At 47.8% G+C, this 20,139-nt stretch overlaps 1 protein-coding gene across 5 annotated transcripts in view; it reads left to right on the plus strand.

Moving 5' to 3' along the window:
• SYT17 (synaptotagmin 17) overlaps positions 1–18,729 on the plus strand; it is a 39,402-nt gene extending 20,673 nt beyond the window's left edge. For all 5 annotated transcript variants that reach the window (XM_062634895.1, XM_062634905.1, XM_062634886.1 and 2 more), the window contains 3 exons: positions 1,295–1,415; positions 2,204–2,359; positions 17,549–18,729. In XM_062634895.1, coding sequence (XP_062490879.1) covers positions 1,295–1,415; positions 2,204–2,359; positions 17,549–17,745 — 474 coding nt within the window. In that variant the 3' untranslated portion in view covers positions 17,746–18,729. The remainder of the gene's footprint in view (positions 1–1,294; positions 1,416–2,203; positions 2,360–17,548) is intronic.
• The last annotated feature ends 1,410 nt before the right edge of the window (positions 18,730–20,139 follow it).

Raw genomic sequence — 20,139 nt, forward strand, 5'->3', positions numbered from 1 at the left:
AGGAGCTGAGTGGCGTGTGGGCAATGGGAGCCATCCTGTGCAGCTCCTGCCTGAGGAGTGAGGCTTTTCCCTGAGTGTCTCCTCGGGTTTGGTCCAAGCCCTCTGGTTGATCTGTGCTCAGTGGAGATTGTGCTTTTCCCTTTGCAGCTGAGTAGCTGTAAGCCGGTTGGGTTTCCTGGCAGCCCTACACTCAGTTTCCCCAGTGCTGTTGGTAACTTTGCCAGGGATGGGTACTGCATGTGCTGGCCCATCTGCTGATGAACCTGGCTCTTTGGGTCAGTTCAGGCTGTGACTCCGTCTCAGAGCTTTTTTCTTTATTGTCTACATAGTCCTTTAGTTTTGGGTTTCTGTAATTTAATATTTGGGGCATCAGTAAAGACATTTAAGCCTTTTGTTGCAATTGCAATACCACTGCAGCTCCTTTTCCATTTGGGAATGGCTGTAACTTGGTTTTGGAACTGTTTGGCTATTTGGGATGAAGAACCAGCTCTGCACTCTGACATGGACCTGAGACAAGGCAGATGGATTGGTGAACTGCCTGGGCTGGCTGGTGTGTCTTCAGTCTCCAGAGCTGTTTCAGTGTCTGGATTTTGCATCTGAGAGTAACAGCATCTCGGAGCCAGGTCGTGCTAGGGGAGGAGAGGTCACTTTAAGCTGTCATGTCTGAGGAGCAGTGATGTCAGTGCTCCAGCTCTTTTTTTTGTTGGTGTTTTTTTTTTTTTTTTAAATTAATAGTTTTAAGCATCATTAAGTAAAGGGAAAAGAAATACTGGCTGAGCAGCTATTCGATGTGAGGCTATGTCTGGTGCAGACTGATGAACAGCAAGGGCACAGTTAAGCTGTGCCACGGCCTGGATAGAATGGGCTGGATGCCAAGGGGATGTTTCCTCTGAATTACCTTCCTGTGGCCCAGGGATGCATTAACTGTCTCATGCCTGGACTTCCCAAGTGGCTGGTGTGGTCCCTGGGGGCTGGTAAGGGAAAAGGATGTCTTCCCCAAGAAGGCAAGCGACTGACCTTACATTCATTCCTCCTTATAGGTCCTCTTTGCATGGCTGCTGAAAAGCTGGTGAAGGATCAGCAATTAAAGAACGATCTTCACCTGGGGATAGTATTCTTTCTTGTTTCTGCTCAGCATGAGGTACCACCAGATGGTTGTTGGCTGCAGTTTAGAGCGTAACTGAAATTTGATTTTCAGGCACTTAGATAAACAGGATTTATTTAACTTCTCTTCCTGCTTCTCCCTTCCCCTCCAAGCTCTGTTCTGAATTTCCATGTTCCCTTTTTCCTGCAGAATGAAGTGGAGCTGGGAGAGCTGCTGTTGTCACTGAACTACCTACCCAGTGCAGGAAGACTGAATGTGGACATCATTAGAGCAAAACAGCTTCTTCAGACAGACATGAGCCAAGGTTCAGGTAAAGGGCAGTACATTTCTCACATTACTCATGGGCAGATTATATGTGCCTTTACAGGAGAGCTGTGGTGAGGCTGCAGTTTGTGGGGGATCCAGGGGGATTCAGAAGCTCAGTTCCTATTAATATAAGGCTCCAGATATTAATTTGGTATATATAGCCAACAATAATGAAAGTATTTGGAACCCTGACATAAAATGGAGGGTGTGAATACCTTTGCCATATTTAAGTTAAAATCTCTGAACCAGGGTGAGGTGAGGAACCAGGAGCTCTAAATTACCCCTGTGATGGGTTCTGTGAGGCAGCCCATTTGTGGCTGTGCTGTGCTTTGCAGATGCTGCGTGCTGCCTGACTATTAATGTTGCAGTGGTTTCATTTATGATATCTAGCTGCTTTGTGGATGCTGTGAGGCTTTTCCAGTGCCCATGCTTGGCTCCCTGCTGAGCGTGCTGGCTGGTAACTGCTTCATGCATGTCCTCAGGTATTCTTCCCATGTTCCCTGCCCCAGCTGCCGCTGCTGCCAGAACACTGGCATTTTCCAAAGTGAACAGTCCGCTGAGCCTCTGTCAAGGCTGCCATTAATTGTGGCTTTGGCAAGGAGCAGTTTTAATCCACCTGCCTGACTTTTGTCTCCACTGCAAATCCCTGGGAGCAGCGCAGTGGTACAAGTCCCAGTCATTTCCAAGTGCTGTTTTCCAGCACGGTCCGTCCCCATGGTGCCCAGCCTTCACAGACTGGGGTGCTGACTCAGGATGCCCATAAAGCAGACCTTGTGCTTTGTTTTTTGCCAGATCCCTTTGTGAAAATTCAGCTTGTTCATGGATTAAAACTCACAAAAACCAAGAAGACCTCCTGCATGCGGGGGACAATAGATCCCTTCTACAATGAGTCCTTCAGCTTCAAGGTTCCACAGGAAGAACTGGAAAATGCCAGCCTAGTGTTCACAGGTAAATGTGGTGGTGGTGTTACCGGCTTGGCATGGTTGTGCTTACCTCCAGCATCAACAAAGAAGCAGCTGTGGGTGTTCAGATGAACCTGTGCAGGATGGTGTCTGTCCCAGTAGCCACCCTGCAAGAGGTGACAGTCGGTGGGGTCTCCAGGGAAGTTTCATTAGCACCCTGTCCTCTGCAGAAGATGGTCCCGGCATTGCCACCTCATGGCTGGAGCTGGCTGGGAGCACACCTTATCATCCTGTGCTTAGTTGGTGCCATTTGGAATGATTTTGTGCAGAGGAGGAGGAGGAGGCGCTGACTGCACTTCTGAGTGGCAATGAGCTTGGCATAAAGTAAAATACTGGAAGAATGAGAGGGAAATATTGAACAATCCAGACGCAGGCAAAGATAACTGCTGGTACTTGACGTAATTTGCTGGTGAGGTGATGCAGCTACAGGTGTTTGACACTGGCATTACCTGTTCTGTAAACAGGTTTGTTCATGCCTTTGTTTAAAGGACTGGAACTTAGTGTCAAGCCCTGAATGGCACAGCTGAGAAAGACCAAGAGACAGACCACACAGGCTGTGGGCCAGGAGGAGTCCTAGAGCTAACCTCACTCGAAAGCTCTGTCAGCACTGGGCATGTTTGGCTGGGACAGGAATTCTTATTTTTATGCAATTTCTGAATCTCCTATTTTTGTTCTCTGGGCATGAACACAGTCAGTAAAGTTGGCAACTGCTGTGCTGCTCAGAGCAGGAGGAGCAGAGCACAGCAATGAGTCTCTGGCTGTGCTCTCACTTGCAGGCTGGGCAGCAGTGCTGGGGCTGAACTGGGGCCATAGACCCACCATGGCAATGGCCTTGTTTGCTGTTCCACGGCATGGAGCTCATGGGCAGGGCTGCAGGGACCCGTAAGAAGCAGTGGGTTTCTCTCCCATGCCACGGCTTCACTCAGGCTGTGTGTGCTGTGGAGCTTGGGCACTGTCAGGACTAGGATTAGACCCTCTTGTCCTCTGGAAGAACAGAGGGATTGGGCAATGGAACCCAGCTTTTCTGCCACACTGGGTTCCCATGGTTCACAAACATGTTTTTTGGCAACTTTCCACCCATTACTCGCCATCTTTTGAGGAACAGATAGAAATCTGCATCGGAAGGAATACATTTTGAGGTGTTTTTTCATTTTATTTCTTACGTGGCTGATACAGGTGTCAAAGCTGGTACAAGGAGCCTAATTCCAACCAATTAGTTTGTTTCCAAACATGTTATAACAAAAGAGATGCTGATGAGCAATTTAAATGTTACCCTGCATGCTCAAAAATTTCCTCAACTAAAAGTCTATAATTAATCACTGCTTTGCATGCATGTCACCCTGCCTGTACCTTGCATATGCTATGATGAATTTGTTCTTGGAAGCTTCCATCTAGGTGATCTTGTGACTGCTGTAAAATATGCTTTTCTTTGTTCCCCCCTTTTCCTAATAGAAGAAGAAAAGGCAAACGGAGTAGCAGCTCTATATAGGCAGAAGGGTGAGGGGAATACGCTGCTCCTCACCCTGGCTGATGGAGTTTAGCATTAATGAGTGGATGCCTGATTATTTTTTTCTGTGCAGGTGGATGTATTCTCAAGCAAGCCAGTGGGTAGTTATCTGATTTCTAATCACACATAATGCAGTCAGATTTCAGTAGTGTTCCTTTTAAGTGGTGCTTCACTTTCTAAGTGATGCGTTGCTCACTTTGAATGTTGCAATAAATAATCCCAGGCCAGAAATGTCACCAGCGCTTCAAAGCTGGGAAGGAGCATGCAGAGCTTGGAGGAGCAGCAGTGCCAGGTTCTCATGGCTACTGTCAGACTGAAGGGTGATGAGTGGCTTGGGCATAGCACTGCAGGCATTGCCGCTTTTGCTGTGGTTGGGACTCTGTTGTTTGATATACATGGTTTGTGCAGCCAGTATATAGCTGGAACCAGAGGTGTTGGTCATGCTGTTGTGTGCGTACAGTCTTCTGGTTCAGTGTCTGCACTGCCTCCCATTGTTAAAGAAGCCAAGAGCTCGTCTTGCTGTGAGGACCTTTCTGAATTGGCACTCTGTGTGTCACAAGAGTGAGATAGTTCAGGGGACATGGTGGTGGTGAAGATGCTGAGCCACGTTTAGTGTTCACCTAAGTGATGGAGGTGCTCTGGATGTTGGTGGAAGCCTAACTCCAACAGGGAGTGCAGCACCAGTTTCTTCTTGTGTGCATCTATGAGGTTTAAATAAAATGAGTATTAGCATGCAGCTTGGCTGAAACTCTGGGCTGGGGATGGTGGTATTCCCCATATAGCTGCCTTCTTGGCATGTTAGGGTATTGCACAGCATAAAAGTTTGTAAAGGGCTTTGGGATCTTCTGTTAAAAGACAATAAAGAGCAAATGGTTGCCCCCATGGAGAAGCTGTACCTCGCAATGTGAGGATCTTTTTATTACTCTGCATCTCCAAAAAGCAGGAGAACGAGGCACATTTTTCTTTTCTAGGTTTTTGCTTTCACTTGGGGGTTGGGGTTTTTCTGGCTGCAGTGATGGGTTTTTCTGTTGTGTGTTTTGTGGGAGTTGTTTTGTATTTCTGACTTTTTCTCAATCCACAGCTCTAGTCCATTAGGTCAGTTAATTAAATTTGCTGTTGAGTCAAAGTCCAATTGAAAAGGAAAATAGTCCTGCTTGATTGGTGGGTGATGATGCTTTGAATGAAGAGTGAGCTGTAAAAGCAGTCATGGGAGCCAGGAGTCAAGCGTATCTTCAATAATTTAAAGGAACCTTTTTTGTGGCTTCATATTTTGGACCCAGTCTGCAGCTGTCTTTACATTGGCTTGGCTTCACTGGAAATCAGTAGAGCTGTGCCAGTTCTTATCAACTGAGGCTCCTGGCTCCCTCTGTGCGGTTGGTACCACACTGCAAAGTAAAGCACTATGTAGACAAAGTAAGATTAATTCTTTTTCCCCTGTGTGTTTTTCTCCTGTGCATCTTGAATCAAACAGTCTGGGTTTGGTTCTTACTGTAGTAAAAATTTAGGCCCAGTTTTGCTGCAACTTTAGCAAGGGCTGTGTGCACAAACACTGTGGATAGATGGTTTTCCATAAAGCACTTTCCTGGTGGTGCTCTGGAGAGCTGGACTTTGGACTGAAGTGCAGCTGGACTAGGAGACAAGGCAGTAGGTCCTCCAAGAAGAGGTGCACAGGGTGAGCTCTGCATTAGGCAACATTTGGAGGGGTTTGGACTGGTTCTTAGCTCTTTCCTCAGACATACTAGGATTCAACACTGTAAATTACTGGCATTTACAGACCAAAATGCTTCTCCTTCCACACTGGTGCAGGACACCTTGTGCAAGCTGTCTTTGTGCCTTCCTCTCTGTTCCTACCTCAGGTGCTTACTGGAACTGTCACTAACTCACATGTCCCTGTTTAGTGCCTAAGATGAGGTGGGATGAGCTTAGGTGGAGATGTCCATTCCAGGAGGAACCATCTAGGGTCAGGATCGCTGCTGCAAGTGTCACAGAATCCCAGAAAAGGCTAAAAATAGGAAAGTAGCTGATAATCATAACAAGTATAATGTCCTGACGGAAAAAATAGATGATGAATGAGGCAACATCTAGTGAAGAAGATACTTGTTTTTCATTTACACCATCAAACATGTTGTCTAGGTAATGAGCATCTGTATACATCCTGTCGTGGTTTAAGTCCAGTCGGTAACTCAGAACCATGCAGCCGCTCGCTCACTCCCCTCCTTCCTCCCCCAGCTCCCGGAGGGATGGGGAGGAGAAGGGAAAGAATGTAATTCCCATGGGCTGAGATAAGAGCAGTCCAGTAACTAAGGTATAACACAAACCACTGCTGCTACCACCAATGATAATAATAAGGGAAGAGAATACAACCACTCACCACCTGCCGACTGATACCCAGCCCAACCCCGGCGGTGATCTAGCCCTTCGGGGTAACTGCCCCCAGTTTATACTGTGGGCATGACATGCTGTGGTATGGAATACCTCTGGCTAGTTTGGGTCAGGTGTCCTGTCTCTGCTTCCTCCCGGCTTCCCCTCCTCCCTGGCAGAGCTTGAGACTCAGAAAGTCCTTGGTCAGAGTAAATATTACTGAGCAACAACTGAAAACATGGGTGTTATCAGCACTGTTCCCAGGCTGAAAGTCAAAGACACAGCACTGCATCAGCTACTAAGGAGAAAAATGACTGCTACTGCTGAACCCAGGACACATCCTGTAACAGAAATGCACTTTTTTTGGGTGATTCTTTTTTCCACTTTGGGGGTATTTTTGGCAACTTGATGCATACCCTCCATGTGCCATCTTCTGCTTAAATGAAAGTAGTCTGGATTCACCTCTTGCAGAGAAATGGGGTGGGGTTTAAAAGATGGTGTGTTCTCCTGACCACATATACCTGTGGTATATATATATACCTGTCCCATGGTAAAGGGAAGGTGCAGTTTGGCCCTGGAAGCAGGGCTGTCAGCTGCTGCCCAAGGTCATTTCCAAGCAGAGAAGAGGATATTTAAGGTGCGACTGCAGCTTCTGAGCTCAGGATGGTTTGGTGCTGGGTGCCCTCTCCTCACTGATGGGTTTTGTGCAGGTTGTCCTCTAAATCCCAGCCTAACATTTGGAAAACATGGGCTGTGCAGCAGGAGGTGAGACAACACCTGAAATCTGAGCACTGTGGTATTTTGTTAGTGATTATAATGTTGTTAATAACAATCATTGGTAATGCTGTTTGTGTTGCAGTAAAGCCCAGATGGTCCAATAAAAAACATCAGTGCTCCAGGGCAAGCTGCATCTTGGTGGGTCGTTAACATCTTTTGATTGCTTACCATAAAAAATACAGCCTTCAGGGCTCACAGATAGGGAATATGTATCTCCCTGAGGTCCTGTGGTGAGCCTGTGTGTGTCTCTCCATCTAAATAATCTCTTGTACATGTCTACATGACAGCATCTTTAGAGCTTGTGAACCAAGCAGTGTCCCCCAAAAGGGAAGAATCATTTTCGTGCTCTGGGTACTGGTCTGTGCAAATCCAGAGGGAAAACCTTCTTTGCTGTCTGAACTGGCTGAGAGCATAGCAGAAGCTGGGACAATAATCAGGGCTGGTGGTGTCTGATGGAGAGCAGTGGTGGGGCTCATCCCACTGCACTGATCCCCTGTGAAAGGTGGCTGTGACTCCAGCAGGACAGGATGCTCTGGAGGGAAGTGGGCTGGGATAGAGTTTACATGTTGATGGAGAGATAGCCTTGTTACATGTGTGAAAGCTGGTAAGATCTTCATCTGAAGTATTGGCTGAGGATGCAGCCCACAGGCACTCTCTTTTGAACCATTCATAGGATTTTATATGATTCTCTTCACTTTTCACTATGTTTTAAAAATGGACTGTGCCTGTCTTCTATAAAGATTTAGGACCAATTTTTAAATGTAATTTCTTTACGTATTTTAGTTCCTGAGGTAGCATTGAGCAGTGACTCTTTGCACACCTATACCTGAGGTTTCAATAGCTACTGCAGAGAGGCACTGACAATACCATCAAGCTGTCTGTTCACTGAATGCTGTAGCAATGCATGTCTTCAGACCCCCAGATCCCTTTGATGCTTTATTCCAATTAGTTAACTCTAATTAACTTCCTGTAATGGACAGTACTTGATTAAAATAACAGATTACTCCTCAATAGCAGTATACCTGGTCCTCTGTTGGCTCATTTTCTCTTTCCCTTGGCCTTTGGGAAAATTTAAGGACCATTTAATCAAGCTGGAGTTTTTAGAGGAGAAAAAAAGTCACTGTTGGTGTGTGTTGCTAATGGTGCAGTTCTGGGTAGTTTGGTTTGCTTTCACTGAATGCTGCCTGTTTGAGCATATTCATTGCTTTTGTGGCATTACAGCTTGAGAGGAATTGAGTCTTCTTTGAAATCCTGACTTCTTGTTGAAGGTGGATACTTTGGGATGCTTCTGTATCTGGAAAAAGTGGTCACTAATGGCACAGACAGCCCCTGGTGAGCACAGCTCTGCCCACTGTCACCCTTCACTCTTGGGGGTGCTGGGGATGCTCTGCTGCAGACCAGTTTGATTTTGTATGTTGTCTAATGAACATTAGTTGGATGCTCTATAGAAAATGTTTTGGGGTGCTTTAGAACAACATAGCAGAGTTTCTGGGTCAGTCAGAGGTGGTGGAGATGAGGGGGGAGGAGGGCAGCCCTGAGGTGGCAGAAAAGGCTGCTTGGAGATGGGCCAAAGTTGATCATCAGCTCCAGACCTCACCTTCCCAGTGAGCCCAGGCTATGAGCAGGGGAAAACTGCTGCACCGGAGGCTTGCAGCCCACAGACCCACACTTAGTCATTGCAGCTGGAAATAAAACTAGCTAGGATTCATTCTGGGTGAGTCCTAAAGTCGGGTCTCTAGGCATTGGATCTCTTAAGTCCTGGTGGAGCAGAAGATGGCTGAAACTCCTCTGACCTTAAAGCTATTCCTGTTTTCCCCATCAGCTCTGGTGGTCAGACTGGTGTAGACACTGGAGACAAGGTGATGCTTTTGGTGTTCGCCTGTGCTGCACTAGATTTGTAAAAGTGCCATGGATGGGATGCAGACATAGCGAGGCTTTTCAGTGGTACCTTTGTAAATAACAGGCCATTTTCCAAATGTCCCAACTAGCTGAGCAGGTTGAAGGCTGATAGTGGTTTTATTCCTCAGGCTTCTCCAGAAATACACCTGAATCTTGATTTGCCTGTCTGTGTGAAAACATGACCTTCAGATGCCAGCATCATCTTTAGGTGCTTGTTTGCATGGGTGGAAGCCAGGATGTGTTTGGGGTCATTACACATGTACATTTTGACTTGCTGCTTCAGACAGGTGCTCATCTCTCCTTTCTCCTGTTGCTTTTCCTTTCCCATAAAGAAATATCCAGGTATTTTGTCTTTTGCACACAAATATGGGGAGTGGAGGGGAATGAGGCAAATGATTAGGGTTTTTTTCCCTGTGCTGGGATGCAGGAGGAAGAAGTGGTTTCTGTTTTGAAATGCTATCATGTTGAGCACCGTAATGTCTCTCAGATGGATAGATAATTAGGCAACTTGCTGCTAGAAAATTGTTTCTTATTGTCTATTAAACGTGTGTTTCTGAAGTATTGGACTGTCTGTATATTCCACAGATCTGGAGCTCAGAAGCAAAATGTAATTTGTGCCTAAACCTGTGTAATCCTATCTTAGCCAAAGGGAAAAAAAAGAAAAACCCATTGATGTCAGCGCTGGATTTTCTGGGGATTTATACCTGTTTAATTTAGATCAGAATTTGGCCTTTGTGTCTGGTGTTATAAAATACTTCATGTATTTATGCACCAGATACCATATGCTCTGTGCTCGGGTCTGGAGAGAGCAGAGTGCTCCCACCCGGCACCCTGTGGCCACATGACATGACCTGGCAGGTCTTGTGGGGACATCTCCTGCTCTTGGGGTGGTGGGAGAGGAGCACGGGGAGATGTGCTTGCAGTGGGAAACCCTGGCCTCCTGGTGACCACTCTGCCTGGAGGAGCCTCTGTGCAGCAGGAGCCATGCATGGGCTTCAAAATCCATCTCCATTGCTCTCCAGGTCCCCACCTGTGGCTTCCTGGCCTCCATGAGAGGTGCTGTTTGTCAGCCTGGAGCAGCAGGCAGCAGAGCAGGCAGTGGGGGTCAGTTGGAGGTGCTAAGTGGGTCCTGCAGCCCTGATCATGGTTCAGGCTCACTCAGGGAAGATGCTCCAGGGATGGTTTTGGCTTTTTTTGCAGACTCGCTGCTTTAACTAGGAGGAGTGAACCACTGTTAATCCTGGTGAGAGCAAGATGCTGACGCTTCCTGAGCTCATCTGTTGCTTGCTTAGAAGGCAAAATTATATTCTTCAAGAGGACAGACTTAGTTAATAACCGCATTGCAGACATGGCAGAAGCTACTTGTCCTGGAACTTTCTGGAATGTTTGGGAATCTTTTTCTCCTCAAGAGAGTAGCAAACCCTCCTCTGTCCAGGCTGCTCGTCAGCGCTTGCTCATTTTGCCAAGCCCATTAATTTAAGCAGTGTCATGCCTGTCTCGACCTCAGCGTTTCATCTTGTTTGGCTCATGCTGTGGTGAGAGAAATTGTTCAAACGTCTCACAAGGCCATAATCTTCTGTGTATCAAATGAAAAATGTCCGTGGCAGGAGCCGCTCTGGGCGGCAGAGCAGTGTCTGGAGATGAAATGCCTGTGCCTGGCTCCATGGCTGTCGGAGGAGACATATGAATTGCTGGCAAAGGCTGCCTGTCCTGTGTGGCCAACCCTGCCCGTGTTTACAGGTGCTGTACAGAACTGGTGCCGGAGCCTGTTCCTGTGAGGTATATAAATATGCATGAAGCCATTCATGTGCTTTGTTGGATCTGGGGCTCATAGTGCAGAGAATGGAGATGCAATTAAAACCAAGAAAAAATAAAAAGAGGAATTGGAGGTGGAAAAAGCCAGCTGTAGGTGCTGCTTTTCAGTATGCTCCGGGCTGTTGCAATGGGTGCATCCACTCTGTTATTCCAGCATCTCCTGATGAGATAATTTCATGAGCTGTCATCCCTTCCTGTCCTTGAGACCTCTGTGAGACATGCTTATGTGTTTCCTCTGCTCCTTGGGTTCCTGCTCTCTCCTATGGGACTTTCCTCTCCCTGTCTGACATCACACCCCAATTAGCTGAATGCTTGGCCCGGGGGCACTGCTGGGTGCATCTGCAGGGTCCCCTTCACAAGCTGCCCCAGCCAGAGCACAGGGGCTGCGTTTAGAGGAGGTCAAGGAGGAAAGTGGTTTTCTGAAGGGAGTTTCCTTGCCATGGTAGCGTTCCCCTCTATGGAGCAGCAGCTGGATACTGGAGCTGCGGTGGGTCTGTGCATGGCCAGGATTTGGCCATGTGCTCAAGAGGAACCAATTCCCTATGGAGCTGGGCAGGTGCAGACATTGCAGGGAGCAGCCTCACGGAGGAGATGCTGGGAAGTGAGTTTTACATGCACATCAGAGCCTGATGGAGATTAAATTGATAGATATGAAATCACTGCGTCTTCTCTTTCTTCTCTACTAAATATCATGGGCCATGCGCAAGGAGCAAGGGGCAGAATTTGGTCTGTGCCTGTGACCTTCGCAGTGTGCATTATTAGTCCTACTGCTGCCTGCTCCTAGCAGCAGCCTTCTTGTGCTAAACAGCTTTTCAATATTGATGTCAAGCAGTCCAGAAGTAGTTTTCAGACCTGCTTAACCTCATAACTCAGACCCACTATAGCTGGTGGCAGAGCTCAACAGCCAGCATAGAAAAGCCTGGACACTGGTTTCTGCCTGCAAAGGATGGGGGAGGAAGCATTCTGTGTGTGTGAAACAGAACACTTGAGACCCTGCCAAGTCCTGAGGCTAAGGTGGGGAAGTGCTGATGGGTCAGTGCCAACAGGATTGTGGCTCCTGACAGAGACCCCATGGTCTGCTGAGACCTGTGTCCCCAGGGAGACACTGCGGCTCAATTGCCTGTGTGCAGCCTTGGCCACATGCCTTTGCTTACTTGCCCCTTTTTTCCCTGGTTTGGCTGTACTCCGAGAATGTGTCTGGGCAGCGTGCAGAGTGGCTGCTGGAGCAGGATGCTGGTGGGTGAAGTTTCTGGTATTTCGCAGCTTACAGCAGGCATGGCTGCAGGGTTAGGTGTGCCTGCGCTGCACAGCCCTTGCAGTAAGGATGTCAACTGTGTAGGTGTTTATTCAGTTCCTTGCTTGGTGGGCCAGGGGTACCAAATTCCTACAGCCTGTGGCAACAGCAATTGCAGGTGTATGATGGTGGGTAGGGTTTAGTTAACGACTTCCGTGCCCAGTGGTTGACCCAGGCACCAGATATTCTCCTCTAGACCAGCTATAAAAGTTGAGGTGGATTTTTGCTCTCTAGTATATAGAATGAATAGCTTTATCCTGTAGAGGAGAGGAAGACAGCAGGGCCCTCTAATTCCTTCAGGGTTTCTTCCACTGGGATGCTGGTTCCTGTGGCTGTGCCTGCACCAGTGGGCTGGCTCTGTAATCGTGCCAGCTGGCATGTTGTGTGCCAGCATTATGTGTCAGAGGGGTGCACATGAGTGGCAGTGAGGGGCGCTCTCTTGTTTAAGGCCTTTTAAAATATGCTGGAAGCAAGTAAATTGCATTGAAAAAAAACTAAAAAGTAGAAAACTTTGGGGGCAACTTGTTAGAGAGTGGGTGGCGGTGTGCTGTAATTGTGCTGTAAATAAGCTAATGCAAAGTGGGTGTATAACCCAGTGTATAAACCAGGGGGTATAAACCTAGTATAAACTGGGTGAAGATGTTCTGCGTGATGCCTACACTGAGTAAGAAGACAGATGAAAAACAGAGGCACATTCCTGCTTGTTATTTTCTTCAGAGTTAAATGGTTTTAATTGCGTTGCAGGTGACTGATGTAGGTGACTGAAGTAGAGTTAAATTCTTGGTGCCGGAGCTCTCACCCACTCCAGTGCCTTGAGGTTTCCCTGCGGGGAGATTTTCCTCCTGCAGAGGCAGCAGTGGAGGGGAGGCTGGCGCAGGGGCTCCGGCAGCTGCAGGCGGCAGCAGAGGCCCGGTGTGGCTGTACTCTGTGGAGCAGCGCAGACGTAACTGCTGAGTAACTGCTGGGCTCGTCTGGCAGAGCGGTTTCGGGAGATGCAGGTGCTCTGTGGCCCCAGCTGAGCAAGGTGCTGCTGCTAAAGCTTGTTCCCCATCACGTAATGGTACGGATAGCTTTGAAGTTAGCTTAAGGAAAGGAAATGTTCTGAATTAGTGCTTCTTCTTGGTCATTTCAAGCAGCTAATGTGCTCAATCAAAAGATGAATTAGTATCCGAAATGCCAGCTTAAATTTTATTATTGCATATAACTCATAAATCACAAATACTGTGCAGTCATGCTCTTCACAATTACTTGGTTTGCAAGTCTCAGGGTAGAGGTAAAGGGGAAGGTAAAGTGCATTTTGTCTGGATTTGGTGCCAGGTCTGATGCCACCCCAGCAACCTCATGGTTCAGGGGCAAGTGCCAGGTTATGCAGTGACATGTGAAACTGATGAAAAGCAATTCCCTGTGAGGCTGGTAGGGGACAAGGGGAAGCTCAGGCTGGAGTTGCCCTGGAGCCAAATGTTGGAGCTCCAAGTCCCAGCGCATCTCCTGGCAGTCCCTGCTGCTGATGGGGTGCAGCTCTGGGCTGTTCATTGCCTGGTACCTGTTGTGCCGTGTTGCTCAGCCCTGTGGGAGCAGGACAGGCAATGGGGCTGTGACCCAGCCATCCCTCCTGCATGGGATCCCCACAGGGACATCTGCCCCTACCCCAAAGAAAAGTTTAATGTAGCACCCAGGCCCTCATCAATCTGATGTGGATCATGCAGGAGCACTGCATCAATGAGTATATAACATGAAAATGGTTTATTTACATTACGTTACTTGTCCTCAAAATTCCACCCTTTTAATGAATGTAAGTGAACCCAATTTTCTTTTATTTTTCAGCATTTCTAATATAATAAGATTTATTTTTTTTTAAAAAAGAAGTCTTTCTGTTTCCAAATGCATCCCTCAGTAAAGAGCAGCTGCAGAAGGAATTGGTTTGACCTCTGCTTCCTTAATTGCTTTTTGTTCTGTGTTAGCCTAGAAATGGATGTTGCTATTGTGTAAATTACTGTGGTGGTAGAATAAGAGCTCCTGACATCAGGTGTGTAGTTTCTGTCAGGAGAATAGGTTTCTTAAATGGAAAGCAGTGTCTTTCTGTCCATAATCAGAGTCTGGGTCAGTCTGAAACCCTAAATGGTAATTACCTCATTTTCTGCTTCTAAGCAGCTCCATGGAGGTACTGGGCTTTTTGTGGCCAAGGGAAGATTTAATCTGAAATCTACTCTGAGCTCCTGTCAGGCTATGGAAGGGGATGCTCAGACATCAGGGAATACAGCTCCATCTACTTGTACCATAATCTGTGCTCAGAGGGTGGTGCAGCGCCCAACTGCTGTCCCATGGGCTGGACCGCAAAGGCTTCACCTCTACCTGCTGTGGAACAAGCTGAAAGGAAAGAGCAGGAGCCTTTTTCCTCCTAAGGTGTGAGCTTGGTCTCAGGTCTTCCTGTGGATGCCTGCTGCTTCGGCAGGTCCCCTTCAGCCAGAGCAGGTGTCAGCTCCTACAGGTCTCCTTTACGAGCTGTTCTTGGAAGAACTGGTGACAGCAATGGGGAAAATCATGCTCCCTGTGAGCAAAGAAAAGGGCTTATTTTTGCACTACCAACTTTAAGCACCTTCCCCTAGGTAGGGTCCACACAATACCTCTGTGCAGCTCCACCACCAGCAAATTTGCCTAGCAGATACTGGTCATTTAAAGAGGGGAGTAAAGCAAGAAAGGCACATCCTTGAGTTTTAAAGGCTCGTGAAGCTGGATTTCTGGCACACAAAGATCACTCATGTTTTCAGAAAGCTGCTGCAGTGAAGCTGCAAGGCTGTATACCAGAGGTTGAATCTAGTGCCACCTCTTATGGTCGGTGTGTGAGCATTTAGCATTTAGCCTTGGAAAATGGTGGAAGAACAATGCAGCAGCTCACATGTCATCTGTCACCTTCCTGGAATACGTAGAGGACTGCTTCCTCACACAGATGTTAGATGTGCCAACCAGGAATGAGGCGCTGCTGGAACCAAGAAAACCTGCCTTGTAGTATCTCAGTTACTGACAGCCTTGGCTGCAGTGGAGTTTGGGATCAGGCAGAGCATGCTGAAGGTTAGTATTTTAGAAGAGCAAACTTTAGCTTGCTCAGAGCTCAGCTGGAAGGGATTCCCTGGGAAGCTTCTGCTGTTCTGTGATTCTCTGAATGTCTTCCCTGTTCTTCAGCAAGAAGTCTACCTCTGTGCTATCTAAACCAGTTAATGATAGAAGCGACAATGCTTGTATAATTAGCCTGTTAATTCCCTAAAGGAATCAACATGCTAATTACCTGACATGATGACATTTCTAAAGCAAGATGCTTTAGAAAAATCCAAAGTACTTGGATCAACAGTGAAATGAAGGTTAGCACACCTACCTGCTTTGCAGTCCTGACATGGACTGGTTTTGAAGAATTGGTGCGCCTTGGGTACTTCTCCACTGTTAATTTACCCTGTGATTAATTGATGGCCTTTAAGACTTCTTAATTTAAATTACTTGGTGTTGTCTCCCAGGATTAGGCTTCGTCTTCTTTCATCCTACATAAAAAAACTAGGGAGACGTTTGGTTTGGGCGTACTTTTATGCGATTTTATTACAATATTTGATTTCTCTAGGATAATAAATCATAGAAAGACATTTAGCACAGTCATGCTAGCGGTACTCGTGAGGCCTTGTTGTAGCAGAACTTGTTAATAACTGACAAGCTGTGCACTAGCTGGAGATGGATGGCTTAAAATTCTTCACCACATCCTCAAAAGCCCTTTCCAAATAACACCAGCCTGGCCTCTTGACAGGGGCACTTCCTTGGCAACATGCCCCCAGAGAGCTGATAGCGTCACCTCTATGTAAGTGATGGCAACAAGCAGGAGAGATGAAGCCTTCTTAACGGGGGTGGTACTTCAATTAATTGTTAACTAGTTTGAAGGTAAACTTACAATGGTCTGAGCTTCAGGATAGTTGCCATTCATTGTAATTGTTTGGAGAAATGATTTAGACATCTGAACGATTGCCATTATCAAAAATGTCCCCAGGTAATTTGAGGAGCAGTAGCATTTCTGCCCATGAACTGTGTGTGTCAGAGCTGTCAGAAGGTATAAAGTGAGATGTAACCTTGTACAGATTGTTTTGGGAATGCACTGGCAGGTAGTATCTGCATCACACAGAGCAAGATCCCATACTGATGCAGTAGCTAGGAACCAGCCTTTGCCGAGAAAGGAGATGATAGAAATACTGAGTAGCATGCATACTGATTACAGTAATTGTGGGACAGGTATAATAGGAAATACACAGCCTTAACAGAGATGTGTAGCTGAAAGTGAGGTTGAGTGTTTAGTGCTCGGGGTGCTGCCTGCCTGGAAGTGTGCGTGCTGCACCAGGGCATGCTGCCATGAGGGATCCCAGTTGTGGCTTTGCTGCCAGCGCTGGTTTCTGGCAGCCCTGGGGAGCTGGTGCCGCTGGCAGGGGCAGAGCTGGGCTCCATGCCAGGCTCACGGCTCCATGCCAGGGTGCTCTCCTCCTTTGAACTTGCTCTTGCTGCACAAGCCTGGGTGGATTTGGAGCCCCTGCAGACATTTGTTCTTAAAAATCCCTCTCTTCCCTGAGGAGGTTTTTAAATCCTTGATATTCCAGCCACTGCCTGTGGATATTCTGGCTGCAGCTTGCACAGACTCTTTGTTCTAATGAGCCGAGGCAGGGCTTCGATTTGCAAAGTGCTTTTGCTCCTGTCTGGTGGGAGCATGCTAACTTTCCTGGGATCAGGCCCATCATTAGAGTTTGCTGCTGTCTGCGATCTTTTGTTCCAGGAGACTGGGCTAATCCAAAGGGTGGGGTGTTGGGATGATGTCTTTCCTTTGGTTGCTTTCCTGGACTTCTAACAAGTAACTGCAGTGATAATTATGGCAAACTGTTTCTGTATAAATATTGTGCTGACAGCCTCTAGGTGTGTGGTTCCTGTCTGGGTCGGGAAGGCTGCTGATTAGCCTGGAGTGGTTCATGACACTTGTGTTTGGAAGAGGACAGTTTGAGATGCTGCTTCTTCCTTTACACAGGTGCAGGCTGCTTGTCTGCTTTTACTGTTTCACAGTGCCCAGGCAGAGCTTTTGTCATGCCTTTCCCTGATGTAATTCTACTTCAGAGCAAGGTTGGACGGGGTTTGGAGCAATCTGGACTAGTGGAAGGTGTCCCTCCCTGTGGCAGTGGTATTGGAACTGGATGATCTTTAAGGTCCCTTCCAGCCCAAACCATTCCATGATTCTACTTTACCTACTCTTGCTAAATACCATGATAACTGCAGATTTGTGTCGTTTGTTTGAATTGTATTTCGGTTGGTAGTACAGCTTGTCGTATCCCTTTCAAACTCCCGATTCGGTCTCTGACATTTTTGAGATGCTGAGCTATATACCAATAACACTGGCACCCGGTGTGCTGTGTGAGGGGGTGTTTGCAGGTCGTTTGGCTTTCTGGGGGCAGGGCTCTGGGTGGACAAGCAGCGCTTTTGCCTTGACTGGTCTCTGTCTCTGCTCCCTCCAGTGTATGGGCACAACGTGAAGAGCAGCAACGACTTCATCGGGAGGATCGTGATCGGGCAGTACTCAACAGGGGCCCCTGAGTCCAACCACTGGCGCCGGATGCTCAATGCGCACCGGACGGCCGTGGAGCAGTGGCACAGCCTGCGGTCCCGGGAGGAGTGCGACCGCGTGTCTCCAGCATCCCTGGAGGTAACATGAGGTGGGGACTAACAGCACCCAGGCCAAGCAGGTGGACAAGGCACATGAATAAACCACCGACCGAACCACCCCACCTCACACCCTACACGCACCCCATGGCAGCTCTGTTGGATTGAAGCGGCTGCCGGCACCCAACCGGCCTCACTGGCCTCTGTGAACCATGTCCCACCGGCTCCCGGCTGTTGCCCTGGGACCACCGGTGTCCCTCCTGGCTGGACCTCTCGCAGCGCACACCCGGCACCGCTTGACTGTTCGCATCCCGCATGGCGGAGCGTGGGCAGGCTGTGCGTGGAGGTGCTGCGGCAAGCACTGAGCGGGTGGAGGAGATGGGAGTTGCCTACGCTGTCCTTCCAGTCCAAATCCATGGCTCATCCTCTCGGAGATATAAGTACCTGTGTGCTCTCGTTGGTGAACGTGGTAATTAGGCTAGAATATTTTTTTAAGCGGTAGAACCTGTGGTGAAATCGATTCTGACTCCAGTTTTGTCCTTGTGCTAGTTTAACAGAATTAAGCTCCTGTTAGTATGTACATGTGTGTGCTGGGGCACGCGTGCGGCCGTGTGGCCCCGCGTCAAACGGATCCGATGTCATGTCAGCGGTGAGACGTGCCACTCTCGATAGCAGCCTGTGTGCGTCCAGTAGATACAGTGATGATGTAGCAAAGTAAACATTTCCAATAGCATTTGTACTGGGAAAGCCAGCTCATGTCTTTTCAAACGTGTGTTCAGCAAAAGAAACCTGCTCTGGGGACTTTTGCAGTTAAGAAGACCCAAAATACATGATTTCAGTTCTCTCACAGACTGCAGTGGCTCTTTCTGTGTTGTGTGTGTTAACCCAGGTAGTCCTCCAGGTCACCAAGTGAACTTAGCTACGGTCAAGCTGTCCTGTTGGTTGCTTCTGTACATTTTATTTTTTCACAGCATATTGTCTGGTATTGATGTAGATTGTATATTTATTGAAAATAAAATTCTATTTAATTGTGGCATGTGGACTGGGGTGATACTTGTTGGCAGAATTCATCTTTGTGTTGAGCTCCTTTGGTTGTATTTGTGGCACAAGAAAAGCCAAGATGTTGGCTTTTGTCCCCTTGTTACTCACTGTGGGTGAACCAGGAGCCATTTGAGAAACTAGGGACCAGATGATGGAGATCGGTGGAGTGAGTGAGCCGTTGGTCTGGATCTGCATGGTTCCCAGCCAGACCACATTGACACACTGCAGGGTGGAGGTGTCAGGTTTCTGCACCTGGCTTTGGGTTTTGGTTCTTTGCAGGGGTGGGCCTATATTATTGTTTTTTATTGCCCTCTTTATGAACACTGAGACTGCATAAAAACCTGTACCTTGCTTACAGCCCATTCAAGAAATGGAACAGCAAAGGCATTGCCCAGAAGAGAGCTGGGACTGGCTCGTGACTTTATTGTCTTTCCATGTCTTAATTGTGGAGGAGGAGGGATCTGTTCTGTGTTCAGCAGTGTTTATTTGTGTTGGACTGGAAAGCCTCACAGTGTTACGGATGGTTTGGCTCTGCTGCTACATCAGTGCTGCTGTGATGGAACAGAGGTGTGGAAGGGCCCCGGCTCTGGCTGTATCTGCTCCCTAGGTGACCTGTGAAGTTACTGGGGGTAGCCCATGGCCTCTACCCAAGCCCATAGCCCGTTCCATGCACCCTGCAGTGCAGAGCCTTCCTGCAGCCATGCTGGTCTTCAGGTTCCAGAGCAATAGCCATCCAGAGCTGGCATGTGGTAGGGCAGGCAGCAGCCATCTCCCTCCCTTATATTCATCAAGTGCGGCACAGAATGAAGTTCCATTATCTCTTTACTTTTAATATTTTGGGTTTTAGAAAGAAAACAACACATACATGTGACTATTTCACCTCCATTTGTTGTTTGGCTGCTGCAGTTAGTTGAGTGTTAAAAAGCTTAGTGCTTCTTTGGGCAGACATCTGTGTTGGTCAATATCCTTGCTGCTGTCCAGGATGTCTGTGCTCCAGTGTGAAGGTCTGTGCTGTAACTCCGATACCAGCATTCAGCCTGGGACCTTCTCCAGTTCACATTGCAGTGGGTGTTTTATTCTCTTCTGCACTCAGAGCATCACCATGTGTGTTCTCCATGCAACAGCCAAGTCTGATATGGTGACCCTGCCATTGTGGAGGAAGGAATGCAGAGAATGCAAGGAGGCTACAAGAGATGCTGTCTCTGTTCTGTATCTAGAAGCTATGTCTCAGTGGCTCGGGGAGCTTAAAAGTGTGGACACCCTGCTCCCAGGTAGGGCATGGTGTTGGCTAGAGGATGTCAGAAAAGAGCCTTGGTGACCTTGTTGCTGAACCTTCTACCTACTTGCTGTGGCTGGGCACAAATACGGGTAGGAACTTACCTTGTTGGTGTGGTTGTGCACACAG

This window comes from Pezoporus occidentalis, unplaced genomic scaffold (assembly GCF_034315485.1).
Source record: "Pezoporus occidentalis ecotype Australia unplaced genomic scaffold, CSIRO_AGI_Poc_V1 ctg113, whole genome shotgun sequence".
Lineage (NCBI taxonomy): Eukaryota > Metazoa > Chordata > Aves > Psittaciformes > Psittacidae > Pezoporus > Pezoporus occidentalis.